General features: G+C 48.2%; 2 protein-coding genes across 4 annotated transcripts in view; one reads left to right on the forward strand and one right to left on the reverse strand.

The window, feature by feature from the left end:
* The window catches only part of Vwa2 (von Willebrand factor A domain containing 2), a 45680-nt gene extending 32969 nt beyond the window's left edge, over positions 1 to 12711 (forward strand). The window contains exons 7-14 of the mRNA XM_013158143.3: positions 1918 to 2051; positions 2602 to 2734; positions 3622 to 3677; positions 5900 to 6007; positions 6910 to 7482; positions 9557 to 10108; positions 10772 to 10897; positions 11841 to 12711. Of these exons, the coding sequence (XP_013013597.1) occupies positions 1918 to 2051; positions 2602 to 2734; positions 3622 to 3677; positions 5900 to 6007; positions 6910 to 7482; positions 9557 to 10108; positions 10772 to 10897; positions 11841 to 11953 (1795 nt within the window). The 3' untranslated portion in view covers positions 11954 to 12711. The remainder of the gene's footprint in view (positions 1 to 1917; positions 2052 to 2601; positions 2735 to 3621; positions 3678 to 5899; positions 6008 to 6909; positions 7483 to 9556; positions 10109 to 10771; positions 10898 to 11840) is intronic.
* Positions 12712 to 14865: 2154 nt separating this feature from the next.
* The window catches only part of Afap1l2 (actin filament associated protein 1 like 2), a 105182-nt gene continuing 94600 nt past the window's right edge, over positions 14866 to 25447 (reverse strand). For all 3 annotated transcript variants that reach the window (XM_063244778.1, XM_063244776.1, XM_063244777.1), the window contains 9 exons: positions 24570 to 24781; positions 22596 to 22741; positions 21701 to 21812; positions 20921 to 21160; positions 20670 to 20841; positions 20235 to 20390; positions 17280 to 17473; positions 16995 to 17114; positions 14866 to 16123 (listed from right to left, as the gene is read on the reverse strand). In XM_063244778.1, the coding sequence (XP_063100848.1) occupies positions 16097 to 16123; positions 16995 to 17114; positions 17280 to 17473; positions 20235 to 20390; positions 20670 to 20841; positions 20921 to 21160; positions 21701 to 21812; positions 22596 to 22741; positions 24570 to 24781 (1379 nt within the window). In that variant the 3' untranslated portion in view covers positions 14866 to 16096. The remainder of the gene's footprint in view (positions 16124 to 16994; positions 17115 to 17279; positions 17474 to 20234; positions 20391 to 20669; positions 20842 to 20920; positions 21161 to 21700; positions 21813 to 22595; positions 22742 to 24569; positions 24782 to 25447) is intronic.

Consider the following 25447-nt stretch of genomic DNA (forward strand, 5'->3'; position numbering starts at 1 on the left):
TACCTGAGAGCTAGCGCAGGTAGACAACCAAGACAACCAAGGGGCAGCAGGTGCAGGCTGGAAAGAGGAAGCCAGCAGAAGGAAGGGGCTGCAGGGTGGGGAAAGCCAGGATTGAGCTTGGTTCTGTGGTGATGAATCATTACTGTCACAGCCACATAAGTCGGTATGAATCCTGGCTGGGCTCTTTCTGTATTCTCAAACCTAAGGAATACAACCTGGGGAGAGAAGAGCGAGGGGCTTGCTGTTAGACCCTACCTACCCTCCTCCACATCATGCTGCAAAGAGCGCCTTGAAGGTCGCTGCTGCCCAGTTTTGTCAACCAAGGCACTAAGTGCTACACATAGAAATGCACATCTCCTTCCTGTTCACCTCTAGCTGACAGCTGAAACAGCGCGGCTCAGACTGCGGCAATGGACCCTACCCTCGGCCCAACATGGGCTGATGTTTTAAAAATTCAGTGAACTAGCAGAAAAATGAAATGAAAAAAACAATAAGCTCAAATTTGTTATTCAGCAGATGTAAAATGACCATGGCTGCTACCTGGTAGTTTCTGAGCTTACTCTTGGATACCTAGCTTGCAGCGCTCTGATGGGGCAGTAAGCAGCTTGGGGATTGGCGCTCTCTACATGTCACATGGAGCAGCCCTAGGTCAGGAGGAGGGGTCGAGCTGCCTCCAAAGGATCCCCTGCCTGGCCCCCTCTTTCTCACTCCTACCTAGTTGGTTAGCAGTTCTCAAAAAAAAATGCAGTAGTAGCCCTGCCTGGGGAAATGCACCTGCTTGGGGAAGGGGCCTTTGTGGGATGCCAGGCTCTGGGATTCCGAAGCCCACCAAAGACAGCAGGATACTGTGTAGGTCTCTTTCACTCTTTAGCATTTGTTGGCTAATATGTGAGTTCCCTTTGAGGAGGCCTGGGTCAGGAGACCAGAGGGCAGGCCAGGCAGTGCTGCCAGAACACAAAAGTGAGGCCACCTTGAAAATCTCCTGCTGTGTGCTATCCACTGAGCGGGTGCTGGGAGAAATTTCTGGTTTAGATGGATTTACATGACAGCGGGGAGTTCTACATTCGTGAATTTTGGAAATAAATGAAGCTTTTGTCATTTCCCCCACCCCACCCTGTTCCTGGGGGTCAAACCTAGAACCGTTGTTCTGATTACATCCTCGGTCACTTTCATCTTTTACTTTGAGACAGGGTCTCACCAAGTCACTAAATTGTCCAGGCAGGGCTCATACTACAGGCATCTATCACCTTACCCAGCTATTTTGATGAATTTTTTGATGGCAGGATTCTTATCTGCACCTCACTGACTGTCCCATCTTCTTACAAAGTAGTTTCTCAAAGACATTTAATCTTTTCATATATGTCCCAGTGTCATCATCCTGATACTTGTTTTTCCATCCTGGGCGCAGAGAACAGTATGCTCTGGCCACCAAAGCACGCTGGCTGCCTCTCCTGGACAGGCTCACAGTCTGGCCTTGGGCTTATGTGGCCAGGGTTTATAACAATTCAGTGTTTTTGTCTATCACTAGCTGTCCTTGTCTGCTCCTCCCTTGTCGTTACTTCAAACTGCTTTCTTTCATGTGCTCTCTGATTTTTTTTCTTATAAAACAGTTTTCCAAAAACAGACCATTGAGTCTGAAAGGTCTTTATTTCATATAAGAAGCAGTGGTCTTAAGGATGAGGCTGTCCTCCAAGGGAGATCAGGAATTTGAACTCATGCACATGGTGACCGAGGGCCAGCTTCCTCGAGGACTTTCTTTGGCTTATTTCTCGGTCTTCATCTGTGTCCTAGATGGACCCGGTTGCTGCCAAGTGACCTCTGGCTCAGTGGGATGCTCCTGCGGTGCCAAGCCCTCCTCTTGGTGGGCAGGGAGAGGGTGGGAGTGGTGCCACCAGCCTCTGGGACCTCTCTGCACAGGTGGGAGGAGCTGCACGTTCTGGCCAGCGAGCCCCAGGAGCAGCACGTGCTGTTGGCTGAGCAAGTGGAGGATGCCACCAATGGCCTCCTCAGCGCCCTCAGCAGCTCTGCACTCTGCAGTGCTGTTGCTCCAGGTAGGACTGTGCCCCAGAGGGCCAAGGGGCTGGGTAGGGTGGGCAGGTTCCTGAGGCCAGAGCCTCCCCAAAGAGGAAGGGGATGAGCGTAATGGCCAACTCTGCTGGGGCACTCTATACTGTGTCCATACGCCCCTGGGGGTTTCCCAGCTGGTACCTGAGCTTGTCTCTGGGGAGGGAGAGGCCCAAGGCCTGGGGTCCAGACCTGATGGGGCCCACCCCCTGCTTGTGAAAAAGAGCCAAGTGCTTTGCCCATATCCTGGTCAGCACAGGGCAGCTTCAGGTAGGGGATGAGATCCCTACTTTCTAACCATCCTTGTCAGGCTCCCTCCAGTGCTTCAGTGACCTTGCTGGACGGAAGTACAAGACTACATGCTCATTAAGGCCATGGGGTAGGGCCATGCAGAGCAGATGCCCAAAGACTGGACTCTTGCCTGTGTGCTGTACCCCAAGAGAGGTCTAAAGTGGCTGGGGTGGGGCGGAACTGCACAAGTGGAGGCTTCACCCTGTCTGACTGCATGCTCTCTGCTGGTGTGTGCTGTGGGCACAGACTGCAGGGTCGAGGCTCACCCTTGTGAGCACAGGACGCTGGAGACCATCAGGGAGCTGGCTGGCACCGCCCCATGCTGGAGAGGAGCCCTGCGGGCCGATGCTGTGCTGGCCACACGCTGTCCCTTCTATAGGTTTGTCTATGGCCACACATATGGCCTGGGTGGGGTGGGCCAAGCGTTGCCAAGCTGCAGGGAGAGTGGCACTCTTCTGGCATGGACAAGACTCTTGAGCCTGCAGCAGGGATTCAAGGAGACCTAGGAGGGAGCAAGTGACAGAGCTCAGGCAGGCGGTGGTTGGGATCCCAGCTCTGTGCCCAGTAACCTTTGAGCAGCCTGGTTCAGCCCTCTGAACCCACTTTCTCACCAGCACGATCACTGTTTCTTCCCACGCCACCCTGGGAATCTCTGTGGCTGTTGTTGTCACAGAATGCTAGTGCTGACACAAACTTGAGAAGTCATCCGATCCTGTGGTTTGCAGATCCTCTTAAGCTTTAGGGCCTCACTGGGACACTTGTGCAGGACAGACAGGGGACTGGGCTGGAACATGGCAGGAGGTCTGGTGACTTGGCCTCTGTCCCCTTCCCTCACCACCAAAACCTCACCAGCAAGGAATGCAGTGAAAACCTACAGGTAGTGTTACTGCATAAAAGAGGGTGTTGCAGACTGGAAAAAATGAAGCATACTGAGGTCACTCAGAATCCACTGGCCCAGCTCCCCGCCTCGTGGACCTCAAAGTAAATTTGCAGTAAAAGGCTGTTCCCATAGTTGGAGGTTAAAAATTGTACATACGCATACTTACACGTACATACACGCATACGCATAACCTCTTTGTAAGGGGAAATACCCCTTATTCTATGTGTAGATAAAATTTAGGGTAGAATCAGGAAAGAAAACAAGGGAGTCTTTTTTGACTCTAGATTGAAATCTTCTAGATTCAATTTCACTTCTAGATTGCAATCTATCAGCATTTAATGTTACAATGTTTTTGTTGCTTGTGCTGCTGTTTCCCTGGACTGCAGCTGGAAGAGAGTATTTCTAAGCCACCCTGCCACCTGCTACAGGACCACCTGTCCAGGTATGTTCTGCCTCTTGGATTCAGCAGCTCTCTCTGGGACCCCGCATCAGGCTGGTTTGTAAATGTGCAGTGACAAGTGCTAGGGCAGAGGTGGGGATGGGACAGGCTCAGGGCAGAGGGAGAGGGTCACTTTGCAGGCAGGGAAAGAGTATGCTTGTGCTGCACTCTTCTTCACTGGCTCAGAGGTACTCTGAGAGTGAAGCGCCAGCTTTGGAATCACTCCCTCTAACCAACACTCCTTGCACTGGTGGGAGGCAGAGAAATAGTCTACACACGTACCAGTTCTGCCTCACATCCAGTACCAAACTCTGCAAGATATGTGAGAGGTAAAGTGAGGAAACGTTTGCCTGATGTCTGGAGTCTGCATTTCCCCCTCCATACACTAGGTGATCTCATACAGAAGGTCCTAGCAAGTTTCAATATATTATGCCCATGCTTTATCAGCTATAAAATTCCAAACAAACATGAGGAGTTGCCCACGTGGTCAGCACAGTTCTCCCTGTGTCCTCTCTGGTCCTCACCCAGGAATCCATAGTACCCATTCTGGGAGCTGACATTGTTCTCAAGTGGGTTGGGGTCCATCTTTGTGTGGGCTTACTGCTCTTGGTGAGGTAGGAGCCTGTCCCAGAAGGCAGAGCCTGCATTTGCATGGGCAGAAGAGGGTTCCTACCTGGCCTCAGGTGATTCCCTTGGCATGGCCTGTGGCTGTGTTAAAAGATCCATCACTAGAGACCCTGGAAAACTGCTGGTGGGGCTTGTGCTGCTCAGAAGTTAGAATCTGAAGACTTGGAACAGTGGTGGAAAACCTTACAGAGCTTTCAGTGTTACAGACACCCCGCCGTGGCATGCAAGCTGTAGACTCCGAGAGTGACCTGAGCATGAGTCCCGCTGTGCCCCTCCCCAGTCACCTGACTTTCTGCACACAACTTCTTTTCTCTAAGCTGCAGCCTTCTTGTCTGTAAAATCGGAGTCCCACAGTTCCTGTGTCCTAAGGTGACTGCGACAATGAAATAAAGTCATATCTGTCCTGAGCACAGAACCTGGCGCATAGCAGTTACTCAGTTAAAGGTCTTTATTGCTACAATTCATGAACCCAGGATATTTGCACAGTGTTCCAGCTTCCAGGACAACAGGGCTGGAGGATGCTGAGTTCGCTCCAGTAATTTCTCCCTTTGAAGTCTGCAATTTAATTACAGCGATATGGCCACCAGAGAATATTTTTGAAGTAAAAAAGACAAAAATCACTAATCCAAATTATGACCACATTCAGCTGTTTATTAAACCCTTTGAATACATGAACACATGAAGATCCTGGTTCTTCTCCTTAACCTTGGGAGGTCATGCAGTTTTATTTACCTTTGCCATGGATGAGGAAATTGATAGGGCATTCAGATAGTGACTGAAGATTATCATCAGACCCTGCAAATGGGCCTGATTTTGATATAGGCAGTAGTTTCCTGTGTAACATCAGCTTTATGGAGGCATTATGCATAATTTTCACTTCACATCCAATGTGCATATAATGTTACTGTTAGGGAGTATTTGCTTGATGCCAAGAATCTCTGTGGAGTAATTGATTTCATGCACACAGTAACCTGTGAATGAGTACAGGCACTAGGACTCTGTTGGGATGAAGGCACAGAAGCGTGGAGAGGTAAATTAAGGTGTCCAAGAAGTGCAGGTGGCCACATTTATCACTGAATTTTCTGGCTGCAAGAAATGAAGGCTGGCTGTTTTGCTGTGTTAGCCTCAGAGGTCATTAGGAACAACTATGGGAGAATTTTAAAAAGGGCCTCAGCAGCCCTCTAGCATCCCCTGAGGCTTAAAGACACTCACACTTGCACCTTGATGCTCCTGAGATCTTCATCTTGCCAAGCTCAGGCCCAGCAGAGTTAATCATTACAACCATCCTGAGCTCCCTCAGACCTCAGCAGCTCTGGGCTATTGTGGCCTGTGTTCGGGTATCACAGCCAGGTTCCACAGGAGTGTGTGTAATTTACACAGCACCTTACGAGTCCACCACTGTGTGTCCTGTGCCAACCAGACCCAGACACTTCTCTAAGCATTTGCTGGTCTTTCTCCTTTCTGCTACATGTGTTGCACCTGGGTTCTCAGCAGACAGTGGAGGAGAAGGTTGGGGCCCTGCAGGACTCGCTTCTCCAGCTGGCCCTCTATGCTCCTGCATCAGTGTGCTTGCTTCTCAATGGGTATCTTTCTGATAGGTCCTTGTGACTCCCAGCCCTGCGAGAATGGAGGCACATGTGTTCCGGAAGGACTGGACAGGTACCATTGTCTCTGCCCACTGGCCTTCAGAGGGGAAGCCAACTGTGGTATGTACACGTGGGACTTCCAAGATTTATCCACTGGGGAGCAGGTAGAGCCTAGATTCCCCTTCATAACTTCTACCCACCTAGAAACCATCTCTTGAGTATTAGAGCCCCTACTTTCCCAGCCCTCCATCGATCTGACATCTCAGATGGTGCAGTTTCTAAGTGCTCCATGAATAAATAATTCAGGTGGCAGAGATTCGGTTTATCCACTGTGGAATGACCACTGCCTTCAGGAAACCCAGCTGAAGGCTGGAGCCAACTATGGTTATGGGCAGAGTCTTTCCTTTCTTCTTCTACAAAAGAAGAGTAAACAGGAGCCTCTACCCTTTTTGGTTCTTAAAGATATGAAAAAAAAAGTCATATAAGTGTTAGCTCACCGAGTGGTTGAGAATTTTAAATAAAAATATGTAAAGTGCTTAGCTAGAATAGGACTTGACATAAAGTGAGTATTAAATAGTAACTTTTAAATATGTGGTATTGGAGATCCATATGGAAAAAATAAATCTTGATCCTGTACCCCAAAACCTACCCACAAGTCAATCTCAGGTGGACTAGAGAGCTACATGTAAAAGACAAAGCAGAGACGCTTCTGGATGAAAACACAGTAGTGCATCTTTATGATCTCAAGACGCACAAAGATTTCCTAGGATACAAAAACCACTATTAGTTATGGAGAAAACTATTATGCTCTTGAAGAAGTGGTTGGAACAGAGACCCTGGGCCAGAGCAAGGAGAGAGGGCTCATCTGCCTCTAGTTCTGGGCCAAATTCCAGGGTCTATGTCTGGCTCGCTCACAGTGGGAGGCTTCTCTTGCCAATTGGTGTGTGGGCATTTTAGGTGGGACTGATCTGAATGCTGCTCTGGCCGCAGAATGACAGTGGGTATTGGTGTGGTCCCAACAGCTCTGAAGCTGAGCCTGGAGCGTAGAATCCATGTTCTCTTCCTGCTGGACAGCTCTGCAAGCACCACCCTGGAAGGCTTCCTGCGGGCCAAGGCTTTTGTGAAGCGTTTTGCGCAGGCCGTGCTGAGCGAGGACTCTCCAGCCCGTGTGGGAGTGGCCAGCTACAGCGGGGAGCTGACAGTGGTGGTGCCTATTGGGGAGTACCAGGACATGCCGGACCTGGTCAGAAGACTCGATGGCATCGCATTCAATGGTGGCCCCACCCTTACAGGGAAAGCCTTGCGCCAGGTGGCAGAGCGTGGCTTTGGGACTGCCACCAGGACAAGACAAGATCGGCCAAGAAGGGTGGTGGTCCTGTTTACTGAGTCACACTCCCAGGATGAGGTGGCTGGCCCTGCACATCATGCAAGAGGCCGGGATCTCCTCCTGCTTGGTGTGGGCAGTGAGGCAGTGCAGGCAGAGCTAGAGGAGATCACAGGTAGCCAGAGGCATGTGATGGTCTACACAGAACCTCAGGATCTGTTCAACAAAATCCCTGAGCTGCAGGGCAAGCTGTGCACCCGACCACGGTCAGGTAAGTTTACAGTACCTGACCAAGCATAACCCTTCTCCTAGGCACCAGTTTCTCAAGTCTACTAGTTAAGATCAAGGAACTAGTCGGCATTTTTGGAGAGGTCTTTTGTGAGGATTAGGTGAGGTGAGGAATATGCACACTCAGTACAGACTAATCATCTGTGAATTTTAGGTGTGGCATTATTCTTACTAGTGTTAGCAGGGAGCTCTGACTCTACCAGGCCTGATCTAGAAAAGCAGTTTTCCAGGCGATCTGATGGCATCCCACAAAAAGAAATACATTCCTGGACACGCGCACATGCACACATACATAAACACAAGTGTTTTGTGAAACACTCTATCCTGCTCTATCCCTGGGGAACATTGTAACATTGTTCTGTTCTATTCTGTTTTGTGAACTGTGAAGCTGATCTCATGAGCTACTATTGCAGGCTGTTGTGGGACATGGAGCCTGGCCACGGCCAGAGGTAGGTGGCTGGAATATGTCCATGATGGGCACCCTGCTACTCCATGGAGAGCTGGGCCATGTAAGCTGCACGTGGGACTGAGCTGCTCAGCCCATGTCACTCTCCCCAGCCAAGAGGCCCTCCTTCCTCTAAAGGGAGGACAGGACTTGCCTGCTCACTCTTACCCTGCTACCCCAGCTAGTCTTTCACGGCAGCCAGAGTGGTTTTGTGTCAAAGAATAGTTGTAGATTTACAGGAAAAATATAATGATAGTAGAGAGTTAATTCCCATATAATCTCATATCCACTGTTCTGTCTTGTTAACTGGATTAGTAAATGTATTTGTTACAGTTGTTGAACAGATATTGGTACATTGTTATCTACTATAGTCCATCCTTTTCTCCAATTTCCTGTTCACCTAGTGTCCTTGTATTCCAGAATACTGGCCAAGAACCTTCAGGACATTGGGTGGCCTCTCTTTAATCTCCTGGTGGTTGTGACAGTTTCTCAATTTTCCTTAAACTGATGCAATTTTTAAGAACCAATCAGGGGGGCTGGGGATTTAGCTCAGTGGCATAAGCGCCTGCCTTGAAAGCAGGCAGTCGTGAGTTTGATCCCCAGTACCGATAAAAAGGAAAAAGACAAAAAAAAAAAAAAAAAAATGAACAGCATTGCTTTAAAAAAAAAAAAAAATGTTAAAAAAAAAAAAAAAAAAGGAACCAATCAGGGTACTAGACACTCTGGCTCCATATTCAACCCTCCCAGTTGCCTCCACTGCAACTGGAAACCCTGCTTTCCTCTTCCTGCTTCTGATTGTTCCACCTTTGGTCTCTGCAGGTCTCTCTGCAGCCCCTGCAGCATGGGAGAGTCCTCCTCCCTGCTTGGGAGGCACCCTGCCCTGCCAGCTCACATGCTTCCTTGTCCTTCAGTTCTAACTGGTGCCCCTCCCCAGAGAAGCCCTGACTTCTCGCCTGGGCTCACTTTTCTGGTTCCCTACTTTTGTCTCCTTTCTCTTCACTCCATTTGTAATTCTGTGTTCATTTCCTATCTGTGCCCCTTAGACTCCTAGCCCATGAGCGCAGGTGTGAGCCTATTCTATGTTTTATAATTAGCATCCTGTGTACAGTGGGTAGCACCTGGAGAGTATATTGATAATAGTGTGCATGAGGTACAAGTTAAGATGATATCACAGTGCCCCAAACCCAATGGGTTGCATGATAGAATCATCTTCTCCTCTTGTGTGGCTAGGGGTAAGCAGTCTGCATTAGCAACATGGCTTAGCTACCTCGTCATTCCACCTTGAGGTCCAGGATCCCCATCTCTTAGCCTGCAAGAAGATTGCACATAGCAAGTGGTAGGCAAGCAGCTCCTTGCACAAGTTTGAATTTTCACAGTTTATAACTATCACATGGACTTTTCAAGTCCACATCCAGCTGCCAAGAGGGCGGAAAATGCAGTATTCATGTTCCCACTTATCTTCTAGGATAGGGGTGTCTGATGGCCACAGGAGGAGGGTGGGCACTGCCTGGACAGACAACAGACCGGCTGATGAGCGCTGATTTTAGCCCAGAGCAGTCCCCACCATGCCAGCCGGGTCCAGATAAAGGTTCCACTCTGCTTGCCTCTGCAGGCTGCCAGGCACAATCCATGGACCTGGTCTTCCTGTTGGATGCCTCAGCCACAGTGGGACCTGAGAACTTTGCTCAGATGCAGAGCTTTGTGAGGAACTGCGCCCTCCAATTTGACGTGAACCCTGACGTGGTACAGGTTGGCCTGGTGGTGTATGGCAGCCGGGTGCAGACAGCCTTTGGGCTGGATGCCCACCTCACCCGTGCTGCTGTGCTGAGGGCCATGAGCCAGGCCCCCTATCTGGGGGGAGTGGGCTCAGCTGGCATGGCCTTACTACACATCTATGACAAGGTGATGACTGTCCAGAAGGGTGCCCGGCCTGGGGTCCCTAAGGCAGTGGTGATGGTCACAGATGGGAGGGGGGCAGAGGATGCAGCTGTCCCTGCGCAGAAGCTGAGAAACAATGGCATCTCCATCTTGGTTGTGGGCGTGGGTCCTGTCCTGCGGGATGCGCTGAGGAGGCTCGCAGGTCCGAGGGATGTCCTGATCCACGCAGCTGCTTACTCCAACCTGCAGTTCCACCAGGACAAGCTCATCGAGTGGATATGTGGAGGTGAGAAATCTCAGTCTTCAGGGCTGCCCCCAGGACAGGGCCTATACCTGAGCCTCTGCATGTATCCTTATACAGGAAGCAGTTCCGGAATGCTCACTGTCCATCTCCTGCCTTGTGTACTAAATACTATACTCCCATGAAAGCCCACAGTAGATATAACCATCCCATTTAAGGGAGAGAGACTTCCACTTTAAGGGGTAGAGACTTCCACTCAGAGACCACCTTTTCAAACAAGATGTCGGCATGCTATGCTGTTTAAAAGGATGATATTTTTAGGAAACCCATATGCCCCCAATGCTGGTTAAACTGACCTAGGGAATGAGTGACAGAACTAGGAGCCAATAGGGAAGCCCGACTCCAAGGCTGGACTTTTATATCAATCACTTTCTGTCCAAATGCTTTTAAAATGCAAGGGACATTAAATGACAGCAGCGAACCCTGCCATGTGCACTGCATGTGGAGTCTCCATTTTACATAGGAGAGCTGGGTGGATTTGATCATCATAAGCCACATAAGGGCGAAGCAACAGCTTAGGGTCAAAAGAGATACTAAGGGGTGAGACACTACTGCAGTGGCCTTGAATTTGTTTTAACTGGATTTAGAGTGGGGACTCTGGGTCTAGCCCAGGCTGAGCCCGGGGTACAGACACGTTTTCCATTACAGAGGCCAAGCAGCCAGTCAACCTCTGCAAACCCAGCCCCTGCATGAATGAGGGCACTTGTGTCCTGCGGCGCGGGAGCTACCGCTGCGAGTGCCGTGACGGTTGGCAGGGGCCCCACTGCGAGAACCGTGAGTGGCCCCACTCTGCACATGTGAGCTAGGGATGGGACTCTAAGACCTGCCAGTCTCATAAACCTAGCAGAAGGCAGCTCCAAATTCAAGCATTCATTCATACACCCAGGGATCATTTAGAGTCGTGTACGTCCCAGGCTTTGTTCCAGGTGCAGGAAAGATAGCAACAAACACAACAAAAATCTGACTTCATGGAGCTTACATTCTAGTGTGGAAATAAACATTAAATCAGATAAATATATAGTATAATAGAGACGAGCACACTGGAAAACTCAACCAGGAGGGAGCCTTGGTGAGGAGCACAGTGAATCCAGAGTAAGGGAGATGAGGATGGGGACGTGAACCCAGAGGTAGGTGAGTGGGGGATGCGGTGGTAGGGCCTGCTGGTCCTCTGTTGAGGCTACTTGCCTGATGACATGGAAGAACAGCCATCATCTGGGGGGGGGGAGGGGACAGGGAGGAGACGATAGAAGTTTAAGAGAAGTAGCCTTTGGGAGAGAAGGGTGAACATTCAAAGACATACGGAATGAGCATGCTGGGCAGCATGAGGGGCCCACGTGTGGCTCTTGTTCCCAAGCTGAAAGTTAGCTCTGCCAGAAATCAGAAGACGGCTGCAGCTAGAGCTTTGGGTTTTCAGCCCCCGGCACAGTCAACTCCTGAGGGCAGGGTGTGGTAAGAAGAGCAGTCAGGGGGCTGGGGATTTAGCTCAGCGGCATAAGTGCCTGCCTTGCAAGCAGGCAGTCATGAGTTCGATCCCTGGTACCGATAAAAACGAAAAAGACCAAAAAAAAAAAAAAAAAAGAGCAGTCAGATGGGATTTGTGATCTGGTGTCTTCCAGCTTGGTGCTGGATAAGAGGACAGGAACGGGCCCACAGTGGTACTGACAGATTGAGGAGGGGCTTGGACACTCACGTCCTCAGCATTCACATCCTTTTTCAGGGGTCTTGAGAGGAGATGCCCTCAAGGCACGTGGCTCTCGCCAGGATCCTGCTGGAGGGCTGCACGTACATGGCTCCCAGCAATTGCAGAGACCTGGGCATCCTGGGAGCTGAACGGGCACTGCCTTTGGCAGAGCACATTGCCTGGGTCCTTGTGTGTCTGCAGCTTGCTCTGCATATAGCCCCCCTACCAGCCTGTGCCAGGCACAGGATGCAACCTGTGGTGCTTGGGACAACAGGAGCAGCTGATGTCACCTACTGAGAGTGATGCTGAAAAGGCTTCTTGCTGTGAGTACTTTCTGACCCAGTTGCACCTTGTCAAGGATGTCATCTGCCACTTTTCCCCTGAGGATAAACAGGGGATAATGGAGAATGCTGATGGCTTTGTGTGAAGTTCACTTTTGTCAGACAGAATTTTATTGAGACAGAAAGCTCCAACAAAAAGTATTGACTAAGCTGTCATCTGGACCACCAACACAATGGCATCATTTCCAGATGGAAAAGTGTAGACTGCGTTGCATCCCAGAAGAACTCCAGCATGCTTTGCTTTTAAATGGAAAAGGGACTTCCATGGCATTTGTGACTTCTGGTGACTGGATCTGTGTGGCAGACCAAAGGTCTCAAAGTGCATTTGACCACTTGACCCACTTGCTTGGTGATGGGGGGGGTAGGCATGTGGATGGCCCATTCTGGAGCGGCCACATGTGACCAGTCTAGATGCCAGGTACCAGCTCTCTGGAGTGTTCTTTTGAAAGTGTTTACTTGCGAGGGGCTAATGGTGGGTTCTTACTGGAGATTTGCTTTTCCCAGCTGGTAGTAGGGACAAAGAATTCTTAAATCCAACATGTAAAGGATAAAGACACTTGTGGAGAGTTTTGTGTTTTGTTTTTGCTTTGCGTCTTATGCTAAGTGTTTAGAGAATTTTGGGGTGGGGTACTGGGGATTGAACTTACAACCATGTGCTTGCAAGGCAGGTGTTTATGCTGCTGAGCTAAATCCCCAGCCCTAGAGAACTCTTTCAAGAGATGTTGGTTATTTAGCAGAAATATTTGGAATATTTTATACACAACTAAATACCCTTATAATGTGAGGATAACGGAGGTACTATATCAGTTTTTTTTTCCCTTGGTCATGTTTCAAGTTAGGTTTTCAGCCTTTGTAGTGTTCTGACATACATCGAGAGACTTTTACTATGTTTTCTTTTTAATATAAATATTTTAATTTGTTTTACATACAGATGTTCAAGGTTTTCTTGATTTAAATGGTACTTAGCTTTAACAAATCTGGGATTTTTGCAAAGTACTTGAAGAGGGATCACCAGGTATCATTAGACAAAGTCTGCAGTCCCATGTTTGGCTCATGACAGTCATTTGCGTGAGGCATACTGTGTTCGTAATTTCATAGAAGGCCATGTTAGTGCAGGTCCACATGCCCAAGCAGGGGATGCTAATTAGTGACACCACAGAACTGTATGAATTCCCTGTCTGTAATAGTGGCTCAATTATTTTATCCTGTAGGCTCTTTGTTGTGTTGAAGGTCCGATGGGTACCTGATGTGAATTACTTACATATTAAAGGGACTTTATGGTTTGTTTTTAGGAGCAAGGGCTCCAGTCCTTGAAACCTTTTCCTGTTTTTCTAGGAAAAGGCCAGTGAGCTTGATCAGTGTTCCAGCAGTGACAGAGGGAATTCCTGCTTTCCTGTTTCAGCAGCCAAGTCTTTTTCTCTCATTTAAAATGTTATAATTTTTAGCTCTTATTAAGCAATATGTTCTCATACAAACACAAATGGCAGATCATAAATCTCCTTTTGTTTTCTCTCAGTGATCCTGATGTCATCACCTTGCTGAACATGCTAGTTCTCATAACTGAGTTTCTTGCTTTTCTAGGGAAATATCATTCAGCAGAAACCAGTTTTGTTGGGTCGTTTTGAAGTCAAATACTACTCTTGTCATTTTGCTTTGTCTAAGGCCTCTGTGATAATGTTTTGGAAAGTAGTGAAAATAACACATAATAATTCCTCTGGGTTTTCTGAAGGTCACTTTATCAAGTTGAGGGTGTTTATTCCTGTCCCTAGATGACTATTTTTCATACTTAATTTCTTTATGTGACAAATTAATGTTTGTATATTTTCTATCATGGAACCTTTTAAAAAAATCTTTGGGTAAATATTTGGATAAACCTTATTTTATCAGTATATATAATTTTTTAAACACTTCTGAATTTCATTTGCCAATAAGATGTTTTAAAATCTATGTCTGAAAGTGAGATTTGGTTTTACCTTGCAGTATACATATACCTTTTGATATCAGAGCAATGCTGAATATCCATACTTTTCAGTATTTCCTTATAATTAAAAAAATATACTGCTCCCCTCAAGCCCTCTGGCAAGATATCTTAGTGCCAGAGTGAGGGCATGTTTAAAGGCCTGGATTCCACACCTAGTAACCACCACACCCCAATAAAAAGGTTTCTTTTTAAAATTTTGCTGTTTCATCTAGCCTTTTTAATTGCATTAGTCTTTTTAAATGCATTAGTCTTTTTAATAAGCTAGATTTGGTTTTGTCACTTTTTAAAATAAACACCATAATGGTATGAACATCCTTAATTACTACTTAAGCAGCCTTCCAAGTATTGATAATGTTTATAGCCTCCAAAACTAACTTCTAGGAGAACTGATTTTCACTTACCCACATATCTGCAGTTTCTGCAGATGTTTCCGTACACAGTGGTACCTCGGTTCACAAACTTAATTCATTCCATGATTCTGGGAAGGATGGCCATGGTCGTGTTCATCCAATGCAGAGTTTGCAAACTAAAGCAGTCATGCACTGAGGCATCACTCTACATGTTTTGGTACATTGCTGTATGTTAAAATCCTCTTCATATTTACCTGGGTTACTTGATTTAAGGAGGTTTATAGTCTCTTGCTAAAATCCCACCTTGCATATTTTGAAGTTTAATATTTAAATAAAGTTCACTAGACCCTGCCCCATGCCATGCCATAAATTACAAGGGAAACCCCAAGTACAAAGAACATTTTATTTTTAAAAAAATCAAACCACTTGGTAAAGATCACCAAGTATTTATGACATAGGAGATAAATGCCCTGGGATTAGAAAGACAATATGAGTAAAAAAGACTTTTAGCTCTTAGGAACCACTGTTTGAGAACTCTGATTCAGAACCTCCTGAAATGTTTCAATCTGTGTTAATAAAAAATGCCACTGCAAGAGACAGGACAACATATAGAATAGCACTGTCAGAGAAGAGGGAGGCCACCCTCACCAAAATTCACTTTTTTTGGTACCAGGGATTAAACTCACGACCAAGCTCTTGCGAGGCAGGCGCTTAATCCCCAGCTAAATCCCCAGCCCTAAAATTCACTTTTTTCTTGCAAGGGTACTAGAAATTAGAATTGCAAAACAAGAACTATAAGCACATAGTATTAAATAACTCTTCACTTAAAAATGGCCTGACCACAGGACTGTATTTGTAAACACAAGGTAATTTTTTTCTATAGTTATGTAAAAGTTAAATCTCAAAACATTTTTCAGTGATTTGGCATAATTTTAAATAAGTTTTGTTTACATAATGTAGCATCACTTACCATTTTAAAGGCAGGTCACTGAGGCCTGCCTTGGAGTAGGAAGAAAAAATCTTATTTGGATCAGTATTTCTCTTGGTCCCAAATATTTCTCCTGGTATTGTTTCTACAAACTCAGGTTGCAGGTGGTTTTACACAGGTACTGCCACTGTTGTTTAAAATCATCAGTAATACATAGTGGAGAAAATGAACTGGAAATCAAGGATGGTTTAACCCCCAATACTGCTAGGTATTGGGTAAGAGATGACAGGAGTTCAGTTCTTCTCAGTCATCAAAGCTCCAGAGCCCTGATACTCTCTTTCACCAAAGTCTAAACATCAGAGGCTTTTCACTAAACATCTTGATAAACCAATTGATGAAAACCTCAAAAAAGAAACAGAACATCCCTAAATACAAACAATGTCTTGTTTACAGCCAGTAGATGAAGGGTCTCCGAAAAAGCCTTTTGTGTGGTGGTTGTAGTGTTTCCTCTGGCTCAGCAAAGGAACAGAGCCTCCTTGTAGCCAAAGCTCTCCATTCAGAATACCTCAGTCCTTGCTTTTTTCTTCTGAACAGACTCACCCTTCTTTAGAGGTGCTGTTTTAAAGACGACTTTACTGAAGCAGGATTGTCATCAAGGTCCACAATGATAGTCTTTAGATGACACTTGTTTCCTAACTGGCTCCTTTCTTCTCCCATTCCTAGAACCCCATACAAATACCAGCACCCCCCACCCCAAAAGAGATAGTTATTCTCTGTAGTAAGCTTATATACTTAGAACTATTGTAAGCTTATATACTTAGAACTATTTTAAGCACAGAAACAGGGATAAGATGGTCAAACTGTTTGAAACCCTCTGTGTTAGTCTCTGCATGGAGTACCTATCAGGAGAGTTTGGGGGTACAGCACGACAGAGTGCTGCAAGTGATTAGTGATGTCTGCCATGACGCTGAGGCAGTTGAGGTTAATGAGTGGAAATGGATTTAACAGTTTGCCACTGGTGTATACCACTGTTATCTTCAGCAAGTAGACAGGACAGGGACAAAGAGATGAATATGCCAAAACCCTAGGCAGTTCCTGGCATTTTCCTTATTATACAAATAAGTTAAGGATTAGTATCCCTTTTTATCTAGTCCTCAGGGAGAACTCAGTCATAGGACCCACTGGTTATGCCTTGCTGAGCCTGTTACCACTAGCTGTTGGCAAACCACACTGCTTGTTTGAATCTGCTTCTTTAATAGTTTTAACAGAGAAGTCCAAGTTGTCACTGACTTTTGGGTTTGAAAACTGGTCACAATCTGTCCCTGAGTTATAGCTACCCCAGGGATCCACTGAGAGGTTTAATTGTGGGACATTTGGGACTGAAGTGTCTTCAGGCTTATTGGTAAGAACAAGTGAATCCAATGCAAGCAACTTTCTGTTAATCAGTGCCAAAGATTAAGAGAAGGCACACTGCCACTTCCTGCAGATGCAGAGTCCTCAGGGCTGGCACTAAAAGCCATACAGTGCCATCTGCACAGAAGGAAGGCCTCATGCTAGCAATTCTGCTGGTCCTCAGGGCTGACCACTTACCTTGGCTTTCTGAAGCACAGTGCCTTTGCCTGTGACCATGACTGAAAGAGGCCTGTTTTTGAGCGCAGTGGCAGAGTTGACCGGGGTGCTGTCTAGGGTGGAGGTGGTGGCTGCTTTAGGCTGTGGTTACAGTGAGAGAGAGAGAGAGAGAGAGAGAGAGAGAGAGAGAGAGAGATCAAGGGCCATGTCAAGGGAAGGGAAATATGGCCCCTTCCTCAACCTGAGTCCAGGAAGCCCTGCCTCCTGGATAGCCTCCCTAGGAGAGCCACCAGTTCCACCACTCACACGGGGGGTCATGTTGTCCAAGTGCGTAGTGTCCACTGTGGTGCCCAGTGTCACAGGCCCAGCCTCAGCCTTCTTCAGGTTGTCCTTCACCTCCATGATGTTCAGCTCAAGGTCCACTCGCCTGCTCTCCTTGATCCGGCACTCCTCGTCAATTTCCCTCAGCTTTTGCTCCAGGAGGGCCAGGATGCTCTTGTCTGGTAAGAGAATGAAGCTGGCTGCAGAGACAGCGTCTTGGCCAAGGCCAGGGACCTGGGCCAGGTGGAGGCCAGAGAAGGAGCCCCGGTCAATCAATGTGGACCATAGGTCTAGTTCCAACACACACACACACACACACACACACACACACACACACACACACACACAGCAGGGCCAGGTTTGCGTCAGCACTGGGTACAGGCTGAGAAGGCTTTGGCCTTCACAGGCGGCTGCCAGTGCAAGGCCTGTCTCTTCTGCTCTCAGTTCTGATGTCTGTATTCTTACCACACCCAAAACCATGAAAACAACTTTACCAGTGGCCCAGGGAGGAGGATGACTGGGTCTTCCGACCTGGCCTGTGCAGCCCCTCTGGGCCCTACCAGCAGGGATCCTGAGCCTTGGGACTTTCTCAGCCCTGTTTTATGCATCTTCTGTTAACCTCGGGGTTGTGAAATAGGTGTCTATCCTAGTGGTTGGCTGCTGCAGGGAAGGAGGGCAGATGTGCTCAATCCAGGGTGCCAGGCAACAGCCACCCAAACATGCATATGCAGCTCCTCAGATTATGGTTAGTAATCACCTGTCAGCCTTTGTCAGAGTGAGGTAAAGGAAATTTAGAAAAACAGGAGACAAGAAAAGTCATAATTTTTAAAACTACAGCTTTGGGACCATAGCCCAGTTTAACTCCACCTTCTTCTCCAACTGGGGACAATTTCCTATAAAATGAATTCATTCAGTCCTTTGTTTTTGCAAATGTCCTTTTTTACCCATGAGTAGACCACCTCTTTTCACCTGTACAATAGGCTTTCCTCGAGACTGACAAATGACACAGATTTCTACTGCCAAAAACATAAGTATTCCCAGTTCCAAACTGTAGTGTTTCATTTCTCTGAATGCTTGCATTCCACTCTTGTGTAAGCAAATTTTTGTCTAGTAAACACTTCCCAGGCCTCTACTGACTCATCTTGAATGTTCTTTTTCTGCTACTGGAGCCAGCAAAACTATTCTACAGGTAAGGCAGGGTAGGGTAGGTTCCTTATTTCAGCTTCGGGTATCTCCTTATGCCTTGTCCAGTGACAAGAGGATAAGCATAATAGGACTCCTATTTCAAGGGAGATTCATGGAGAAAAGGAAAGTGGAGAAGATGTATTAATGTTTTGGGGCCTGGAATTTTTTTTTAAATACAATTCACACTTAGTGGTCAATATCAATACTGTGAGAATCATTTTCTTCTTTTTTGTAACTTATTAACCTAGGCACTGCAGGGCTTAACTGCCAAGACAATAAACACATAAGGAAAACTTTCTTCTCCTATTTGGAATAGCTGCCCAGAAGAAAAGATGGGGAGCCCTGCCTCTAACTGCAGCCCTAGATCAGTGCCTGGGGTGGGGGGCAAGGGTCAAAATGAGGAAAATATTCGTGTGTGTGTGTATGTGTCCATCCAGCTGGGTAAGGGGTGTGACCAGTCAATGACAGATCGAGGACACATGCATAGAAAACTGGTTCTCAAGTCCTGTGCCTCAAGTTGGAAAGTGGTCTTCTCAGTTCTGGTGTGAAGTAAAGCAGATTTTTCACAGGATGACCTAGGTCTGAGGTCGTCATGAGGAATGGGGATACAAAAGACAGTGGCCATTAACCTTGTGGCCATGTGGGCCTCTCCTCAGTGGCCCACTCAGAGCATACTTCTCTTTCTACCTTTAAAAAAAATGTGAAACCTCCCTGCATTCTGCATGTGTCTTAACCCATCCTCTATTCAGAGACAAGAAGAATCTGGAAAGAATCTTGGGAGGACCTCAAAGCCCCCAGGACCTTGGTAACACAAACACTGTCTCAGATGAGCTTCTGGTCACCTTCATCTACTCTAGTCTTGGCTGGGTGAAAGAAAGCCACGCTGCTGTCTCCTTACCTCTGAGCTCTGACAATGTCCAGAAACGTGGACCATCGTAACTAGAAAATTCCCATCTACAAACAGTTGGAGAACTTGAGGGGAAATGAATTACTGCTCATGGATACAGATTTTCTTTGCGATTCAAAAACTGATGGTAGTTGTCAGTATACTCAGAACTATGCAGACCACTACGCAGTGTACACTTTAAATGGGTCGGTCGCACGATCTGTGGATCAGAACTGAATAAAGCTGTTATTAAAGAGGGACTGTCTCCTCAGACCTTTCTTCACTGGATCTTATTACAAACGTCCCAGGAATCAGCTGTTTGTCATCAAACCTGCTCTGCCAGTTCTGCCTGTCAGTGCACCACTGCAGTGAGCACAAAGCTACTCTGGGCTCTAAATCAAATGCTTCAGAAACCTTCTGCAGAGCTAAGTTGCTAGGACGCAGGTGTGGGAATGACAGGGGAATGATTTAGAAAGCAATCTAGAAAGCCTCAGGTTTTTCTGCAGGAGTCTTAAGGTAAAGCACAGTGCCCTGAAGCGGTGGTTAATGCCAGCAGCTGTCCCAGGTTTCAGAAGGGCCTGGTACTACATCAAAAGATTGGCCCTGGAAAGATATTTTAAATGGAAACCAACCCTTCAAGGCCTAACTATGTTTTTAAAGACTACCTATTTTAATTAGCCTAAGTAGCTGCTTGTCCTGTTGCCATTGGTCAGGGGTCCCTCTGTGTAGCTTCAGGCAGGACCAGAGAGGAGGGGCCCTTGCCAAGGGTGAAGGGGCTTAGGCCCAGGGGCCTGGAATACTGACTGCAGACCCCGATGCTTCCCCACCGAGGGCCCCTCTCTGGGCCATCCCCACCGGAGGCCCCATACCTGTGCATTTCAGCAGGGTTTCCTTCAGCTCCCGCTTCTCTTTCCGGAGCTGAGCCAGGTGCCCTCTGATCTGTTCCTTCATCTTCTCCAGTCTTTCCTTCTCCTCTGTGTACCGCTTCACCTCGGCCTCTGTCCGATTCTTGCCAAGTTTGATTTCTAAGACCCAGAGAGGGGAGGCCCCAAGTCAGCCAGGCTGGATCCTGAGACCTGTCCCCAGCCCAGCTCCTCAGGCTCAGACAAAAACCAGGGCTTGGAAGCCAGATAAGAGCTGGATTCCAGACGGCCCAGCAGGGTGGGAAAGGAAAGTGGGCCCACAATTGCTCTGCTGCCTAACCCTGGGTTAATCCTTCACCTGTCAACCTCCAGTCCCTCATCTGAAAGGGAGGGGGTTGGACTGACTTCTCCAAATCACATGCAAAACTCAGAAGTCCGCACCTGCACTGGTCACCCGCATCCTGTCCTTCACAGGAGGGCTGGTGCTGGCCGGGACAGCAGCCATGATGTCGGGGCAGTTTGGTGGGAAGGAGATCTTTTGCTGCTCGGCCTGTAGTTTGACAGTGGTGATCCTCAGGGCTGGCTCCTCTGGCTCCTGGCTGGCCAGCTGCCTCTGTGAGGAGAAGAAACCCTACTCAGCCAGCTGGGGGGCAAGGATGGTGAGTGGCTCACCCAAGGAGGGACCCCTGTACCTCCTCCTCCTGGCTCTCTGGAGACACTGCACAGAGGTCCTCCAGGGCTGGGCCAGGGTCTGCAGGCAGGACCTTAGCCATGTCGTCCAGCTGTGGTGACACAGGGGAAGAGGCCCGGGCCTGCACACTGTCGGAGCCATGCAGGAAGGGCTTGACTGGTGTAAGGTCCAGGTACAGTCTGTCCGGCTCATTCTCGCTGAGGGCCTCTACGGAGTGGGTGGTTTCCTCGGTGGGTTCTGCCTGCAGAAGAAGTCAGGTGGTATCCACCATAATCTCCACTCCAACTGTGAACAGGATACCAGCCTGCCTCAGATCTGGCCCTACTTCATATTTCCACCCCAGGTGCGTCCTGAAGACCCCAACACACCACTCAGCTTCCTTGATCCTTATTTCCTCCTGCAGAGATGGAAGCAGCAGTGTCTTCCTAGAGGTTGGTTAAATGAGTTCACCGACGAAGTTCTTCACATAGCAAGAGTTCTGTGCCCAGTACCAGGAATCAGCCATCAGTGTGGCCTCTGAAAGTTAATGCTGTGCCCAGCTCCATCCCCACACCACACCCTTCATCCCAATGCTGACCAAGGCAGTCAGTCAGCTGCTCTATCTAGACAAGTCCCCGAGCCACACCAAGGGCACAGCCCCAGCCACACACAAAAGATAAGCTTGTTGCACCAAGGGGCCTGCACCAGTAGGTGACTTTGAGTCTGTTCTTAGGGACGATCTGACCATCTCTGGCAGGAGGCCGACAGGACAGCCGCAAGCTGCTGCCCACAGAATCCTTACCGCTGGTGTCAGCTCTGACATCTCCACGTCATCGTAGAGCTCCTCCAGTTGGGTCTGGCTGGGCAGGCCATCGATGTAAGTGTTGGGCTCTGAGAACTTTCTTTGCATCAGCCTGGAAGACACAGCCAGAGTCTGCTGTATGAAGCTTCCTTACAGCGTGGTGGCCATGTCAGCGTCATAGGCATCCTCACAGGTGGCTGTACCAGACTCACAGCTGCACGACAATCTGGAGACAGTGTCTTTCCCTATGTGTCTGGGGGCTTCTCCTCTTTATATTTACTGAAATTTCTTCCTAGAACCCTTGAGTCCAGATTCTTCTCCCACAACAAACTCCTCTGCCTCATACACTCCTCTCCCTCCAGCAGCCAGTGGCCACCTTCTCTCCTGGACACCTCCCTTTTGGAATCTCCTCCTTCCTAAAGACACCTGGGGCAGCACCAACCAGATCCCATCCCTACACTGTGCTTAAAGAAACGGATTCTACTCAGTCTGTACGGGGACTAACCTCCCCATCTGGGGTACCTCTCCCAGGGCTCCAGTCTACTCACCTGGAAACCAGAAGTGCCACCCTGTGCCCTGTTTACTCCAGATGTGCCTGGGACCCAAGAAAAGTGCTGCATCAACAGGAAGATTGGCAAAGGTGCCTGCTCTGCCCTAGGGAGCTGGACAGAGTCCGACCAGAGCTGCAGCTGCTCCTGGGACACAGGACCTGGCTCAGCCCTCCACAGGAGCTGCTCCCTGACTGCAGACTCTGCAGCTTTCTACTGCTGGATGCAATGGGGCTGCACCCTGTGCTCTCAATGGCCATCTGATCCAGTTGCCCACCAGGCGTTCAGGGTCTAGGAGCAGGGCTGGAGCTGGGGGAGTACCTAGTGCAAAGCCTCTTTATACTCACAAGAAAGAGTTTTTGGCTGCGTTAACAATACAGGAAACCCGCTCAGCATCCACATAATCGTAGGTGAACTCTTCTGGGTCTGTCTTGGAGCCTGACTCAGACAGTAGGAGGCCTAGCCAGTGGCCCATCTCTTCAGAAGACTTGGCCTGCAAGGAGGCCAAAGGAGACTGAGTGGGGCATGTGGGACACCTGGGGACAATCCCATTGCCCAGCCCCAGTTCCCATGGTCGGCCTTCCTAGACTGCCTGGGCATGGATCCCTCATTTTTACCATCAAGTCCTACTCCCAGGGGTCCCCTATAGCATTCCCTGTCGGGAATATTAATATTAGTATTAATATTCCCTGGCGACTTGGGATATAAAGACCTGGGTTTGTAGAAGGTGATAACTACTATCATCAGGTCATAGATACTAAAAACTGTGAATAGTTATCACCTGTTCTGAGTTGTTAAAATATTATAGGCCTGCAGGTGACACTTCTGTTTCATCAACAGTCTGTTTATCAGCCTAATTCATCCATACCTACAAGACTGTCTGGGCTCTCGCTAAGAACTGACAACATTCAAATTTACTTTTGTTTACAACTTCAGTAAAGTCCAGGTGTCAGGAAGACTTTATACCATGTCAAATGGTTCTGTAAATTAACTAAATTCCAGTTAATTTGATATTTTTCTACCTCGGAGGCAAAACATTCTAATCAAATGCATACACTGGGCACTTCTATTAAAATGCCAACATTGTTTCTTGCTTCTTTAATGAAAACATGGCAATTGTCTAAATCCCACAGATTTGTCTTCATGAGGAAAACCAGCTCTCCTCCGGCAATCTACCACACAGCACTCCCACCTGATCACTGTCCCTTAATGAAATGAACTAGGTATTTAGGTGATTTGCTTTTCTCACTTATTTTCAGCTGGATTTCTCAGTGCCACTTCACAGGGCGTCCATTCCCTAGTTCAGGCCACCATCTCTGCCCTGGATAACAGTGGAAGCTTCTTGACAGTCTCCTTTTGTACCTTTTGACTCCTTTCCATCCACCCCCGACCCCAAACTGGAGGAAGCACCCAAAAATGCAAATCTGAGTATGAAAATGCAAATCTGCCACTGCCCTTGAAACCCTGCATGCAGGGGTCCCACTGCCCCAGGACCAAGCCCTGCCCCACCCAGCCTCGTCCTATGGCAATATTCACAGCTTCCTGGGCTCCTTCCATCCTAACTAAGCAACAATTGGGTCACAAGCCAAGTATCACTGCACTCTCAAACTAGAATGCAAGTTCCCTGAGGACAGGGGGCATCTTTCCTGTCTACCAGATTGTGGCTCTGAGCAGGTAGCTCCTTGACAGGTTGGCAAAGAATACAAACTTTTGTAGGACAGGAATTGTGGTATGGACATTTTAGCCACCAGAGGGCAGTACTGGAGTTCAATTTGAATTGATAAAGGACTACAGAGCAGAAGTTAATGGACAAAGCGTGTGGTTTAGTGTGTGTGCAAAGAATTTGGGCTCTGCCTTTGGAGCTCATTTCAAGGCATAGTGCTGCCTTTTATCTTTGTAAATATAGCATCACATCAAACAGAGGGTGGAGAGCAGGAGAAAAGAGGTGTGTCACAGTAATACTTCTCCCCACCCCGCCCTGCCCCAAGCTGTGACAGTGGTTATTTTTATGTGCTAGGCCTCAAGACTTTCCTGGATGGTGACATATAAACTATAGAGCACCTTTTTAATTCCCCAAGGCATTGCTAGCAGCTCTGGGCCTGATCTAAGTGCAGGAATTAGCTCTTTGTCCTTCTCCTTATGACAAAACTACCCTGGGGTCAGAACAGAAATGGACAATTAGAAAACACAATCACAGGTGAAAGAAGTAACTTAACATGCAGCTGCACTGGATTCCCCTCAGCAGGATTTGGTTCCTTGAGAGTTAAAGCTATCAGCTGTGACCCTCCTGCCTCGGCTGCCTGCCTGCAGGTCAGCGATACCTCCAGCTTGGCCAGCTCCTCCCCATTGTGGACGATGCGGAAGGAGTAGAGGTGGTCGGGGCTTGGGTCTGGGACCACTTCACAGCCCACCAGGCTGAGGGGCTGCTGGGCCACCTTGCTACGGTTCCGGTCCTGGTAGAAATGGAGGTGACTGCCCCTGACAGAGCACCAGCGTGACTTCCACTGGCTGTTCACCAGCACGTTCAGGTAACCTGCAGAGGGATGTGGAGATGCAGGCAGATGAGGATGCATAAGATGAAACCATGGGGTGGCACGGGGACAATGGCACAGCCCTAGATGCCCTTGGCAGTTGGGTTTGCTGCTCGACTCAGGCAGGCTGTCTGTCTCAACAGCATATTTCTTCTTACTTGGTGGAAGCATCTAGGCCAGTAGAGGCTATTTGTTACCACTGAATGCGCTAAGGTTTGCCATCACTGGACTAGGCCCTTCAGTAGCAGGAAACTTCCAGAGCCGTCTCCTGGCTGCAGGTACACCCTGAGCTCCCTGATATGCTTAGCATCCCTGGGCTGCACCACCCCAGCCCCCAGCATTCAGCTTCTTGCTGCCTGGTGCAGCTGCCTCAGGCCTTCCCTGGTCCAGGCTCTGCTCTCAGATCACCTGGCTCCTGCTACAGTGAAACTTTCTGCTTCTGTTCCAGCACTGGCACTCTTGCCATCCTTTTTTATTCTCAAATGGTTGCATGCATTGTGCGCAGCTTCCCAGGGACAGAATAAGCCTCTCCCCCATCAGAGAAATGTTTACTGAATCCACACACCACACCTTTATCCCTGACAAAGATAAGCAGAAGCCAGCTCAGTGGCATTTGCATGGCCACATGTGGTGGGCTGACATCTGTGCCCATCCCCTCAGATGTACTG

The sequence above is a fragment of the Cavia porcellus genome, unplaced genomic scaffold, assembly GCF_034190915.1.
Source record: "Cavia porcellus strain 051 isolate PalLab524CR breed Dunkin Hartley unplaced genomic scaffold, mCavPor4.1 scaffold_2, whole genome shotgun sequence".
NCBI lineage: Eukaryota > Metazoa > Chordata > Mammalia > Rodentia > Caviidae > Cavia > Cavia porcellus.